The sequence below is a fragment of the Euprymna scolopes genome, chromosome 25, assembly GCF_053919585.1.
Source record: "Euprymna scolopes isolate OS-2025 chromosome 25, ASM5391958v1, whole genome shotgun sequence".
Classification (NCBI taxonomy): domain Eukaryota; kingdom Metazoa; phylum Mollusca; class Cephalopoda; order Sepiida; family Sepiolidae; genus Euprymna; species Euprymna scolopes.
In genome coordinates, this window is record NC_136506.1 from 15474326 (window position 1) to 15488346 (window position 14021).

Consider the following 14021-nt stretch of genomic DNA (forward strand, 5'->3'; position numbering starts at 1 on the left):
GTCTTATTGCTTCATCTGTGTGTTTCGTTTGTCCTCTGCCTTGAAATCCAATATTTGATCTCCCCTTCATCTCTGCTTCCCGGACTTTAATCAAGCCGTTTCACTCTGTTCATTTCTCTTTCGATTGTCTTCTCCCTCTTTGCTATTTCGAACTGTTCTTCTCTTACACACAACAATGGTATCTCGCGGGGGCGTAAAGTATCGTAATGTTGTTTATCTGATCTCATTTTACTGTAACCAACAGAAAAAAAATAACACAGGCGATTACAATACTGACATCTTTTTCTTTCTTACTTATTTGTCTTTTTTTGTGATAATTCCATGAGAAGGCATATAGATCTATACCGCTATGCCTTTCGCACAGATCTCTTATAAATTCCAAAACGAGAACCAACACTGAGATATCTCCCAAGTTCTTCAAGCTGGATTTCATCCCAAATAAAAAAAGAGCATTTTTTATGGAAATCGCTACAGACAATGCATTAAGCCACTTGATGTAAGGAACTAAAAAATACTATTTCAAAGTCCAAAATTTTTCCAACGATAAGTGTTAGATGAAATAGATTCTGATCCAGAAAACGGCAATTCTTTCCGCTTTGTCAGAGACGTCACTGCTGGAATGTGGGAGTAAAGGACAAAGTAATGGAGGAGAGAACTACTTTTTTAAAACTTTTTTTAAAATTACATTTTTACCCCAAACGAGGCATATTTCCACTTTGTTGTAGGGGGCTACTATCAGGGACATAGGCATCAGGCGTACTGTGTAGGAAGTTGGGCAGCAAGATGTCGGTTCACGTTACACTTGAACTTCTGCACGTCAGTACAGTTGGGGAAGCAGGGACCCGGCAGGGAATTCCAAAGTCTAGCTGTCCTGGGGAAGAAACTACTGGAGTAGAAGGCTCTCTTACATCTAGGGATCTCTACTGTGAAGGGGTGGGACTTAGCTGCTTGTCGGGTTTGTCGGGGGTATTTATGTTGAGGAGGCACAAGTGCTTGTAGTTCGTTAGAGCATTCACCGTTAAAGTACTTGAAGAAAACGCAGAGGGATGCAACATTTCGTCGATGGGCCAAGGGCTGAAGTTTAGTTTACTTGCGCCATTTTAAACATTTAAATAAAAAGAACATACAAATTTCTTTCTATTCATTTTTGGTAATTTCTTACATAACTGATGCTCTCGACCCTCGGATGGTATAAGAAAGTCAAATATCGCATTCACATTATTATTCTGTTTGTATGCTATAGTTATAAAAATCTAAAACTATTAAGTTCTAACCCATATTCGATAGCATAAACAAGAAAAGTCCCATGACATTAGAAATATAATGAATAATAATAAGACTACCGGAATGGACTGTAAAAGTTGCTTGTTACAGGTCCCAAATGTGTTATTCAATACCAATAAGGGTTTTATCACTCAATGAGGAACCTCTCTCTGGACCTTAGTCATCTAACTCTGTCCCAAGCTATCCGCTGTCATGTGGGACCTATGTGTTGTATCAGGTCATTCCTCCATCTCGTTCTTGCTCTTCCCTTTGGCATCTTATGTTCACAATGTGTCCATTCTGTTGTTCTGATGTTTGCTGTCAGATCATTAATGGGAATACTACTTGTAACATGTAAATGAGTATCACCTGTCTATGGTCAGATTGTCAGCGACTAAACTGGCAGCCCTCATCAAGATTGCTTTATGAGGAGGGTAGCTAGACACCCAACAGGACTAAAAACGAAACCTTCTTAAGGGCGGATGAGCACCAAGCGCCAACGGCCATCTAGCAAACTCTTTCAGATATGGGTTAAATAGACTCGCCAACCCACAGGCCAAGCGTGGCGAGTATGGCAAAACCTCAGGAATATGATGTCCTAGAATAAATTTGTTATTACTTAATATATGAAAAAAAAATTGTAAATACATTATTATTTGATTCTAAATTACTTTCAAAGATTCGCTTGACTTTATAGGATATTTGCACACATTAATGCATTCGCTTGACTTTATAGGATATTTGCACACATTCATGCATTCGCTTGACTTTATAGGATATTTGCACACATTCATGTATTCGCTTGAATTAAAAGGACATTTGCACACATTCATGTATTCGCTTGAATTAAAAGGACATTTGCACACATTCATGTATTCGCTTGACTTTATAGGATATTTTCACACATTCATGTATTCGCTTGGCTTTATAGGATATTTGCACACATTCATGTATTCGCTTGAATTTATAGGATATTTGCACACATTCATGCATTCGCTTGACTTTATAGGATATTTGCACACATTCATGTATTCGCTTGAATTAAAAGGACATTTGCACACATTCATGTATTCGCTTGAATTAAAAGGACATTTGCACACATTCATGTATTCGCTTGACTTTATAGGATATTTGCACACATTCATGTATTCGCTTGAATTTATAGGATATTTGCACACATTCATGTATTCGCTTGAATTTATAGGATATTTGCACACATTCATGTATTCGCTTGAATTTATAGGATATTTGCACACATTCATATATTCGCTTGACTTTATAGGATATTTTCACACATTCATGTATTCACTTGAATTTATAGGATATTTGCACACATTCATGCATTCGCTTGACTTTATAGGATATTTGCACACATTCATGTATTCGCTTGACTTTATAGGAAATTTTCACACATTCATGTATTCACTTGAATTTATAGGATATTTGCACACATTCATGCATTCGCTTGAATTTATAGGATATTTGCACACATTAATGTATTCGCTTGATTTATAGGATATTTTCACACATTCATGTATTCGCTTGACTTTATAGGATATTTTCACACATTCATGTATTCGCTTGACTTTATAGGATATTTGCACACATTCATGCATTCGCTTGACTTTATGGGATATTTGCACACATTCATGCATTCGCTTGACTTTAAAGGATATTTGCACACATTCATGCATTCGCTTGACTTTATAGGATATTTGCACACATTCATGTATTCACTTGAATTTAAAGGATATTTTCACACATTCATGTATTCGCTTGACTTTAAAGGATATTTGCACACATTCATGCATTCGCTTGACTTTATAGGATATTTGCACACATTCATGTATTCGCTTGACTTTATAGGATATTTTCACACATTCATGTATTCGCTTGAATTTAAAGGATATTTGCACACATTCATGCATTCGCTTGACTTTATGGGATATTTGCACACATTCATGTATTCGCTTGACTTTATAGGATATTTGCACACATTCATGCATTCGCTTGACTTTATAGGATATTTTCACACATTCATGTATTCGCTTGACTTTATAGGATATTTGCACACATTCATGTATTCGCTTGACTTTATAGGATATTTGCACACATTCATGTATTCGCTTGACTTTATAGGATATTTTCACACATTCATGTATTCGCTTGACTTTATAGGATATTTGCACACATTCATGTATTCGCTTGACTTTATAGGATATTTGCACACATTCATGCATTCGCTTGAATTTAAAGGATATTTGCACACATTCATGTATTCACTTGACTTTATAGGATATTTGCACACATTCATGTATTCGCTTGAATTTAAAGGATATTTGCACACATTCATATATTCGCTTGACTTTATAGGATATTTGCACATATTCATGCATTCGCTTGAATTTAAAGGATATTTGCACACATTCATGTATTCACTTGACTTCATATGATATTTTCACACATTCATGCATTCACTTGACTTTATAGGATATTTGCACACATTCATGTATTCGCTTGAATTTTAAGGATATTTGCACACATTCATGTATTCGCTTGAATTTATAGGATATTTGCACACATTCATGTATTCGCTTGAATTTAAAGGATATTTGCACACATTCATGTATTCGCTTGACTTTATGGGATATTTGCACACATTCATGTATTCGCTTGAATTTAAAGGATAGTTGCACACATTCATGTATTCACTTGACTTCATAGGATATTTGCACACATTCATGTATTCGCTTGACTTTATAGGATATTTGCACACATTCATATATTCGCTTGACTTTATTGGATATTTGCACACATTCATGCATTCGCTTGAATTTAAAGGATATTTGCACACATTCATGTATTCGCTTGACTTTATAGGATATTTGCACACATTCATGTATTCACTTGACTTTATAGGATATTTGCACACATTCATGTATTCGCTTGACTTTATAGGATATTTGCACACATTCATGCATTCGCTTGAATTTAAAGGATATTTGCACACATTCATATATTCGCTTGACTTCATAGGATATTTGCACACATTTATGTATTCACTTGACTTTATAGGATATTTGCACACATTCATGCATTCACTTGACTTTATAGGATATTTGCACACATTCATGTATTTGCTTGAATTCATGTATACTAAATATGAACATGAGTGCTTATTTATTGATGAATAGATGAAACAGATTTTATCATTCCACTCTAGATTGTCTAAAATATACTAAATATCAAGGTATCAATATTACCAATATACATCAGACAGTACATAATCATAATATTTTTACAATATCATTTGATCATAAAATTTTTACGATATCATTTAATCAGAAAATTTTCACAATAATATTTAATCAGAAATTTTTAACAATATCATTTAATCAGAAAATTTTTACAATAATATTTAATCAGAAATTTTTTACAATATCATTTAATCATAAAATTTTTAGAATATCATTTAATCATGAAATTTTTACAATATCATTTAATCATAGAATTTTTACGATATTATTTGATCAGAAAATTTTTACAATATTATTTGATCATAGATTTTGTCTTAAAGAGTTACAATATTGTTTGATCGTAAAATATTAATTGGCTTCAAGTTTGATCCAAGGAGACAAGAGAAAGAAAGTGTAATTTGCTGAATTTGATTTATGCGGAATTATAGTATTACCAAGCGGAAGTGAGAAACCTATGTATGTCATTGAGAAACTTTGGAGATGCTGCAGTTTCCGTTTTGGAAATGATTAGAGAAAATCTATTTGAAAGACAGCGATATATATCATAAGTTTTGATATTGTAGTATTTTTTAATTTATTCTTCTCTGACGAGACAGAACAGATACTCATCCTAGCCAGATGGCTTAATTGTGCAACCATTCCAATCTCATAAAATGAACATTTTGTTTTGCAAGTAATGATTTATGTCAATATACTGATTGCAGTTGATTTTTAGGTATATTTTAATGTCCACAGTCCTTCGAAAAAGTGGTAAGAAATCAAATATATAATAAATGAATGTTACCAAAGGCAAGATCAGTTACGATTCTACCAAATGTAAAAGGTTTATTCGTACTCTTTGAATTTGCTTGTTTTTTTTTTTTTTGTTTTTTTTGGAGCCGAATAAAAGTTTTACATTAAGTAAAACCACTAAAAATCTACCAAGTTTGGTTGAAGAGTAAATTATCTTGCCTTTGCTAACATTTATTTGTTATATATTTGCTTTTTTTTCACTAAAGTTCAATGCTGTTTCACTGTTTATGCATATTAATTTTTTTTTCTAATTTTATCATTATTTTTTTTTGCAGGTGCGAGGAAGAGACTAAAAGTGATTATGTAGCTTTCTCCAACTTCTTTACTACACGGGATAGAAAGATGGACCGATACTGCGGCCTGCGTACAGGCAAGAATAATACCGTCAAATCAGATGGAGAATTTTTTAAAGTCACATTCAAATCCAATGGCATTTATGATGCTCATGGGTTTCAGGCTCAATACAGATTTGAACAAACAAATGTGAAGTCAAAATGTAAGTATACTTCAACGAAATTATCGACTTAAAACGATTAATCAAATAATAATTAAATTTATTTATTACTAGCTGGGGGGGGGGGGTCCGGCTTTGCCCGGGCATAAAATACACTTAAATATTACAATTTAATTAATCCAGATTTCGTATATATTATTATAGAGTCGTAATTGCGAAAATAAAAATAAAATTTAGTGATGGGACGATTCCAATATTTTTCTCAATTCCGATACAATTACCGATTCCGAGCTAAATTCCCGAATTCGATACAAGTATCGATGCTGATTCTTTATAAATCTCTAATTATTTAACTATAAGATAGTTATTTCCCCTGATTTTCGTAAAAACACATGTTTAATATGCAGAAATATTCCTAAACGTTAAAATACACCTATCGATTTTAGCTTTACTGATATTTCAAAATCAATAAATATTTGTTATTTTATCATTATTACCAGCAATGGAAGATTTTGATTTAAATAAAATGAAATAAAAAAAAAACAATTAAAAGAATCGTTTTGGCATCATTTTTTCCGATTTCGATACCCAAAAATCTTCCGATTCCTGATTCCGATTAATCGTCCCAACACTAATAAAATTATTTGGGTGCAATCAGCTAGAATTGACACCAAAACTGTATCATTCAAGACTGGTGACGTTACCACTGTACCAACGTGACCTGCATATGTACTGATTAAAAATAAAAAATAAACTAAGATGAATGTACAAAATGTATAACAATTTTTTCAATTTCGACCCATTTTTGACCTTTTAAAAACTATTTTAATCGGCTACAGACCCATAAAAGAACGGTCTGTAAAAATTCCAATCATTTGAGACCCCTAGCGCCACTCTGCGATTTTTACTTTCGGAAGTGATAGAGCTTGAAAATATGGAGACAGACAAATATATAGCATTTTATATATTAGATTTAACAATCAATGCATTTAATAAGTAATTGCTCTGAGACACTTCTTATAGCAGTAAAGCAACGAAACTTGGCACTGTTATTAATTATTCTTTATCTAGGAACCACCCAGAGTCATGCATTTCTCCAATTGTTTAATGCAGCCCTGGAGACTGTCTTTTAGAACACCCAAGGTTGGTCCTCCAAAAATATATTATTTAGCGATTATTACTGATATAGCTATATAATTTTTAACTAAATTTTTTTGAAGTGCAATAAAAATTTATATAACATAAAATAACATCCAAGATTATTTTTTAGATTAAATTTAAATTAAGTTTTTATATTTTACTTTGTATAGTTTATAAAAGTGCACTTTGAAAATGAATGAATTTTAAATTAAACCATGCACCTCTTTTTTTAAAGTTTATAAAAAATAACATTTTGCTCAAGCATTTTTATGCCTTAAAAGAAATGCTTTTCGCTTGAAAACGATAGAAATTGTGTAAAAAATTTGCTATGTGAATACGATTTGTATGTTTATTATTAAGCTTACATGGTGCATGATTGAAAGACAACAAGTTGGAAAGATATAAAAATATTTATTCATGTCTACATCTTTGCGAGGCAGCTCAAAAACAGACAAATAAAAATGAGTGGGGAATGCTAAGCAATGTTTATTACAGGCTGACTCGCCTAAGATGACAGCCATGTTAATAAAAATTAAAACTTTTCTGCAATTCAATCTTTATTTGTCTCTCAACAAAAGAGAGATTGGACCTAGTAATTCATTCCCGTTCGTTTATAGGTGTAAAATTGCCCCCAAATCATTCATCCCTTCATTTGTTCGGACTTTTTGCCTTAGTTTTTAAAAATTTTGCACAAACATCAGTCATGGCGAAAGTAAATTTTTGCCAGAATGCATTTTCCGCAATAACTCTGGTTGCTCCCTCCCTATGGGGCATTACAGGGGCTAAATTGCCCCTAAATCGTTCATCCCTTTATCTGTTCACAGTTTTCTCAATAACTATGCTTTGGTTTTTTAAAATTTTGCATAAACATTAGTCATGGTGAAACTAAATTTTTTGCTAAAATGCATTTTCTGGGATAACTCTGATTGCCCCCCTAAGGGGCATTATAGGGGCTAAATTGTCCCCAAATCGTTCATCCCTTTATATGTTTGTACTTTTCTCAATAACCACGCCTTGGATTCTTTAAAAATTATGCACAAATGTTAGTCATGGTGAAAATAAATTTTTCACTCGAGAAGGCAGACCTCGCATGCTCGGCTTGTTTTATCACATCTGGATCTACCTTTCACTATCTTCAGTTACACCAGATTGCGTGCTAACATGGGAATTCCTATGATAGTTTTCTAAGCCCCACTGCTATCATGGTGGCTCATAGCGAGTTTTTTTGTGTGTGAACATCACTAGAAGATTGCTGTACAATGTCAAAAGATCCTCTTGATCCGTTTTTTCAACTGAGTCCTCTTTTCCTAGATGTTCCGCCTTCACCACGACTGAGAAACTCCATGTAGACCCTGTAATGACAAGCCTTTACAATATGAGAGAGAGACTAACAGGTGCTGCACCTTGCTCCAGAGTGACCTAAAACTGCATAAGGCATAATAACAGTCATCTCCTTAAAGTATTATACATTCCATGGTGGCTCATTGTAATGTTATCCAACACGTTATATGCAGTCTACATCACAAAAGAGATGGTTGGTTGGTTGTTTTTGTTTTACGGCATATCAACCCTTTTCAGATTATTTAATGCCGAATCCAAAGATTTTGAAGGAACATTTTTAATAGAATATATTTGTTGTTTTCAAGTCGGTTCCTATTTAATCCATAGTTGGGACCCTAACAGGTACTACCAGTTCGGGTCAGAGTGGACCTGGGAGCAATGGCAATTAAAGGGTGACTCCACACTCCCCAAAGCCGGCAAGCTGGGGCCTCACCACTGGATATAGTTTAAGGTCATATCCAGGACTGGCACAAAAGAGAGCAATACGGACACAATAACATTCATCAAATGTGAGCCACGTTATTCACTAACAGTAAGATTAGAAAAACATTGGAGAGATTAAAAAATCAGTTAGAATGGAATATATATGGATGTAAAAGGGAACCCCTCTACTCTTTTGGGATGAAATAAAAATTATAAATGGAGAAGGACAATAAAGAGTAATCTGGCTTAAGGAAACCATATATATTCTGGGTGATGATCAATTACTAAGCCTAGTATATTTAACACGATTTGGGAACAATTAATCATAATTATAAATAATATAGTAATAAGTAGTAAAAAAAATTTATACATCCGTACATATGGTGGCATTTATTTCCTCTTCAATACACTATGAGGTTCTCCAGGTCTCTCACGAGATTCGTCTTTCTCTTTTTTATAGTCCTTCCCTCCCTTCACTGGTGACGTTACTTCTCATACACATGTTACATCATGATGGATGTTTTTGTTCGTAATATTTTCCCTGCTGCTATTATTATTATTATTATTATTATTACAACAACAGCAATAATAATAATAATAATAATAATAACAACAACAACAACAACAACAACAGCAACATTTTTTAAACCGCAGTCAAAACCAAGTAAAAAAAAAAAAGAAAACCCAATAAAAAAATGAAGGCGAAATTGATAGGTTATCATCACACGGACCCCCTTGATTCATTTTTTCAACAGAGTCCTTCCTTATCGATTGAAAAAAATAAATTAAATAATAATGATAAAATTTACAGCACAGGCTCAGCGGACCCCCTTGATTTGTTTTTTTCAACAGAGTCCTCCTTCCTTATCGATTGAAAAAGATTAATTAAATGATAATAAAATCTATTTATTCTTTAGCAATTATAGATATATGATTTTTAACTATTTTTTAAAGCATAAAAAAATGTACATACCATAAAATAACATCCAAGGTAGAAATTACATTCAATTTTTATATTTTGCTTTGTCAAGTTTATAAAAGTACACTTTGAAAATTGATACGTTTCAAATTAAATATTGTACAGTAGAACCCCGGGATATGGCATTAAAAATTAGTAACAAAATACGGTATAGTATCATCATCATCATCATGCAGTCCGTCAATCTTGATGATAAGTAGTCGGGGTCTCAGTGCTTTATCCCTCAGTGTTGGCGTAGTCTCACTCCATCGCTACAGAACTTTCCACCTTGGCTCCAAACTTGCTTGCGCAGTTTAGGTGCAGTATCTGTTGTGCATCAGATAGACACCCTCTGAACCTCCAATGCTCATGTCCAGTGGAGAGAACCCGCGACGACTGGCAGCAGAGGAGGCTACGCCTTTTCTTTTGGATGAGGTTCCATAGCCTTTTAAGGAAAACTGCAAAGCAGCAGTAAGATGTCTCAGTCAGTTCCCATCTCTTAGCCTTTTGCTGTGATAAGGCCCATAAGGCAGTGGTGTTTGATTTTGGGGTTGGTTCCCCCTAGTCTTCGTCCAACCAAGGGCACCCACAAGACATTGGCTTAGGGTTGGTGGTGTGTCAGGCCATGTCCACACATCGCTGGGCCATAACGCACTACCTCTGGGGTCCCCTACTACTCCAAGATCTCCTACAAGTTTAGTCAGTTACCGTGTGTGGCCAACGTGGAGGAACTGTAGAAGTCTTGCTGATGGAGAAGCCATGTACTGGCAGAGAAGACTTATGCATGCTTGCTCCCTTTTCATCGTGAGGTTAGCCAGCGGTGTTAGCTGAAAGCAAGAAGGCATGCAAGCATGAACTTAACACTAACTTATACCTAACACCCTAGACGCATCACATCCTCCTGCCGGATTAAGAATTCCAACGCACACACTCAGTGCAGTATATAATACACATGTATATAATCAAATAATATTATAGCACCGTAAGGCGGGGCAAATACTGTAATCAAGTACCAAAAAAAAAAATAAGAACATCGTATTACATATTGTAACTGGAAAAAATCGTATCCCGGGGTTCTACTGTAGTTTTATTTTTAAATTTGCTAATTGATACATTGTTTAACCATTTTTATGCCTTAAAAGAAATACTTTTCTAACTTGTATATATTATGTATGTATGTAAGAAATGCGAGTTGTTAATACATTACTACATTTATTTATTTTTTGTTTCTTTTGCAGACGAAGATAATTCTAAGACAGAGATATATATAACTGGCAATAGCCGTTCTTTACATGAATATAGACAACAATGGACGAGTGTTTTGTGTTTACTGGTTTTTTTCATGTTGTGACAATATTAATTCCATTTGGACATTTTTAAAAATGAAGTCAGAAAAAAGAAAAAAAAGGAAAAAAAAAAAGATCAATAAAAAATGAGTGACAACAAAAAAAAAATATATAATCATTACTGAGTAAAAACCAGACACATGCTTCAGCCAAACTCACCTGCCTCGGATCTGATACCCACGACTCTCAGATGGTTTGAATGATATAATCATGATTGTGATTGACTACAGTGGCATGTTATTATTGTGTAAACAAACAAAAAAAAAATTAAAAGAATTTAAAAAAAAAAAGCTTGCCACTTTTCCTCAAACAGATTTCCCCTTCCCTCCGTTTCCATGAAGGAAAAAACAAATGAAAGAAAGACATGGGTAGCTCTGTATTTGCTATCCATCTGTTTTTTTTTTTTTTTAATTCAAGCATTTTGGATATAAGTTTTTTCCTTCCTTTCCTTTATACATAAAAAAATGAAATAACTTTGAAAAATTATCATAATTATTATTACTATTATTACTATTATCATTATTATTATTATTACTATCATTATTATTATTACTATTATTATATCATCATCACGAATTATAATCCCTTTGTGAAGCAACAGACATTTTAAAACAACGGATTGGCTTAACTTTTCTCTGCTTTTTTATATACCCCTTCCTAATAAAAAGTAAAAAAAAAATAATTTAAAACGTATATATCGAGTTTCGGTTTAAGCCATGTTATTATTATTATTATTATTATTATTATTATTATTATTATTATTATTATTATTATTATTATTATTATTATTATATAATAAAACTAGAAGATCATTTATTATAAATTGATATTTAACATTGTAGTATTTTAATTTTTGTTTTTGTTTTTTTGGTAAGCGTTGATTTCCTGACATAGGATATTAAGTTGATATTAGTTAAATTATTTTAAGTCAATCTTGTGTTTTCACACACACACACACACGCACACACACACACACACACATCTAAATAAATATATACATACATGCATACATGCATACATACATACATACATACATACATACATAATGGATGAGATATACACACATTTACGTGTGATACGACAACCCTCCCAATATTTTTTTTTTCCTAAAGAAATATATTTATGAAAAGTTAAATTTATCCCATTAATAAACAAAAGGAAACTTGATATCTGTATGTGAAATTCTGATTTAGTTGTGTGGTAAAAAAAGAAGAAGAAGATATTTTCACATGGGGGAGGGGCATTGAGTTATTAAAGCAGGAGATGTGGACTTTATCCTGAATGTTACAAATAAAGATATCAGTCATGGAAGAGAAATAAAAATGTATAACTATAATAATAGTAATGATAATAATAATAATGATAATAATTATAATAATAATAATAATGATAATAATAATAATAATGGAAATTGTTTCCAAAATTCTGTGTCTGAAAATCTCGTTCCTGGATTTGTAGCATATTACTACTACTACTACTACTACTACTACTACTTCTTCATGTGGTTGGCAGGAAGGCAGGCCAGTCAACCAACATTAGTAAAGGAAAAATAAGGGAATGAAAGAAATGGCTGGCATTGTCGAGTCTTTAAACTATCATGTATTGAACTGAGATTATTATAATAATAATGCTGCAGGAAGAGAAGTTTTCTTATTTAATAATTGAGCTCCATAAAAGCAGGGATTTCTGGTCAGAATATACAGGTGAATAATATAATTACATGCATGCATGTATACTTATATATAAGGTGGTTCTATATAATATGCTTATACACAACACACATATATATATATATTATAATGCATGTTATGTTTATTATGTAAACCACAAACAAATTATATAAGTAAACAGAAATATTTTCCCTGGTGCTCAAATAATAATTTAAAATATATATTATATATATAGAGATATATATATATATATATATATACAAATATACCATTTTTTTAACCGCAGCCAAAACTGAGTGAAAAACTCAACAAAAAAAAAAAAAAAAAAGGAAAGAAAATCCAATACAAAAATGAAGGCGAAATTGATAGGTTATCAGAAATGGTTTATGGCGAAGAGCAAAAAGAAAGGGAAAAAAAAAACTCAACAGACAGAATGATTTGGATAGCATAAAAATCTTATGGGGCTAGCTAGCCCACAAATGAACACATATCACTGCTGGTGACAATTTGATATTATAAAAACAACAACATTATAAGGGGGAGATAAGACCTTAAACATATACCAACAAACAAACAAAAAAAAAAAAGGACTTTTTTTTTCTTCCCCTCTTATATGTCCATCGTTCTCATTTGTGGATTTATTTCTAAAGACAAAAAAAAAAAAAAAGTGTATTTCTTTCTCTTTTTAAAATTTTTTTACAATCAAGAAAAAGAAAAAAAAAATCAGGTGTAACTGCATTTTTTAATAATAATTAAAAAAAAAAAAGAAGAGATCTATCACCTGCCGAACCATAAGCTCATCACACTTTGATAACACAATTTGAAAGACCAGTTAAAAACAAAACAAAAAAATAATAAACGTCAAGTAACATTTTGAACAAGTTGGAACTGATATAGTTAAAAAAAAAATTACGAAAAGAAAAAAAAAAAACAAAGAAATAAATAACTCCTTTACCTTTAAATTTTTAAAAATGATTTCAAAAGAAAAAACACAGAAAAACGTTGAAGAAAGGAAAAAAACGAAAGAAAATCCCCTTTTCCTGATTGAATTCCTTTTTAAACAAAGTGGTTTGTTTGCCTGGTATATATATATATATATATATATATATATATATATATATATATATATATATATATATATATATATATATATATATATATATATATATATTAAAACACACACACACATACACACACAAATATTTACCCACACAGAAAATTCAAGAAATAAAGATGAACAAAAATTTAATGTTGGTGTTAAGATCAAATAAAGAAAAAAAGTTATTTAAAAAAAAATGACCATCAATTATGTATGTAAATATGTGATACATATATATATATATATATATATATATATATATTAGAACTAAAGAATGT

The 14021-nt window shown here is 32.0% G+C and overlaps 1 protein-coding gene across 19 annotated transcripts in view; it reads left to right on the forward strand.

Annotated features, from left to right (window-relative positions):
• The window catches only part of LOC145247280 (suppressor of lurcher protein 1-like), a 1714203-nt gene extending 1702536 nt beyond the window's left edge, over positions 1 to 11667 (forward strand). For all 19 annotated transcript variants that reach the window (XM_080108885.1, XM_080108889.1, XM_080108891.1 and 16 more), the window contains 2 exons: positions 5588 to 5808; positions 10867 to 11667. In XM_080108885.1, coding sequence (XP_079965011.1) covers positions 5588 to 5808; positions 10867 to 10979 — 334 coding nt within the window. In that variant the 3' untranslated portion in view covers positions 10980 to 11667. The remainder of the gene's footprint in view (positions 1 to 5587; positions 5809 to 10866) is intronic.
• The last annotated feature ends 2354 nt before the right edge of the window (positions 11668 to 14021 follow it).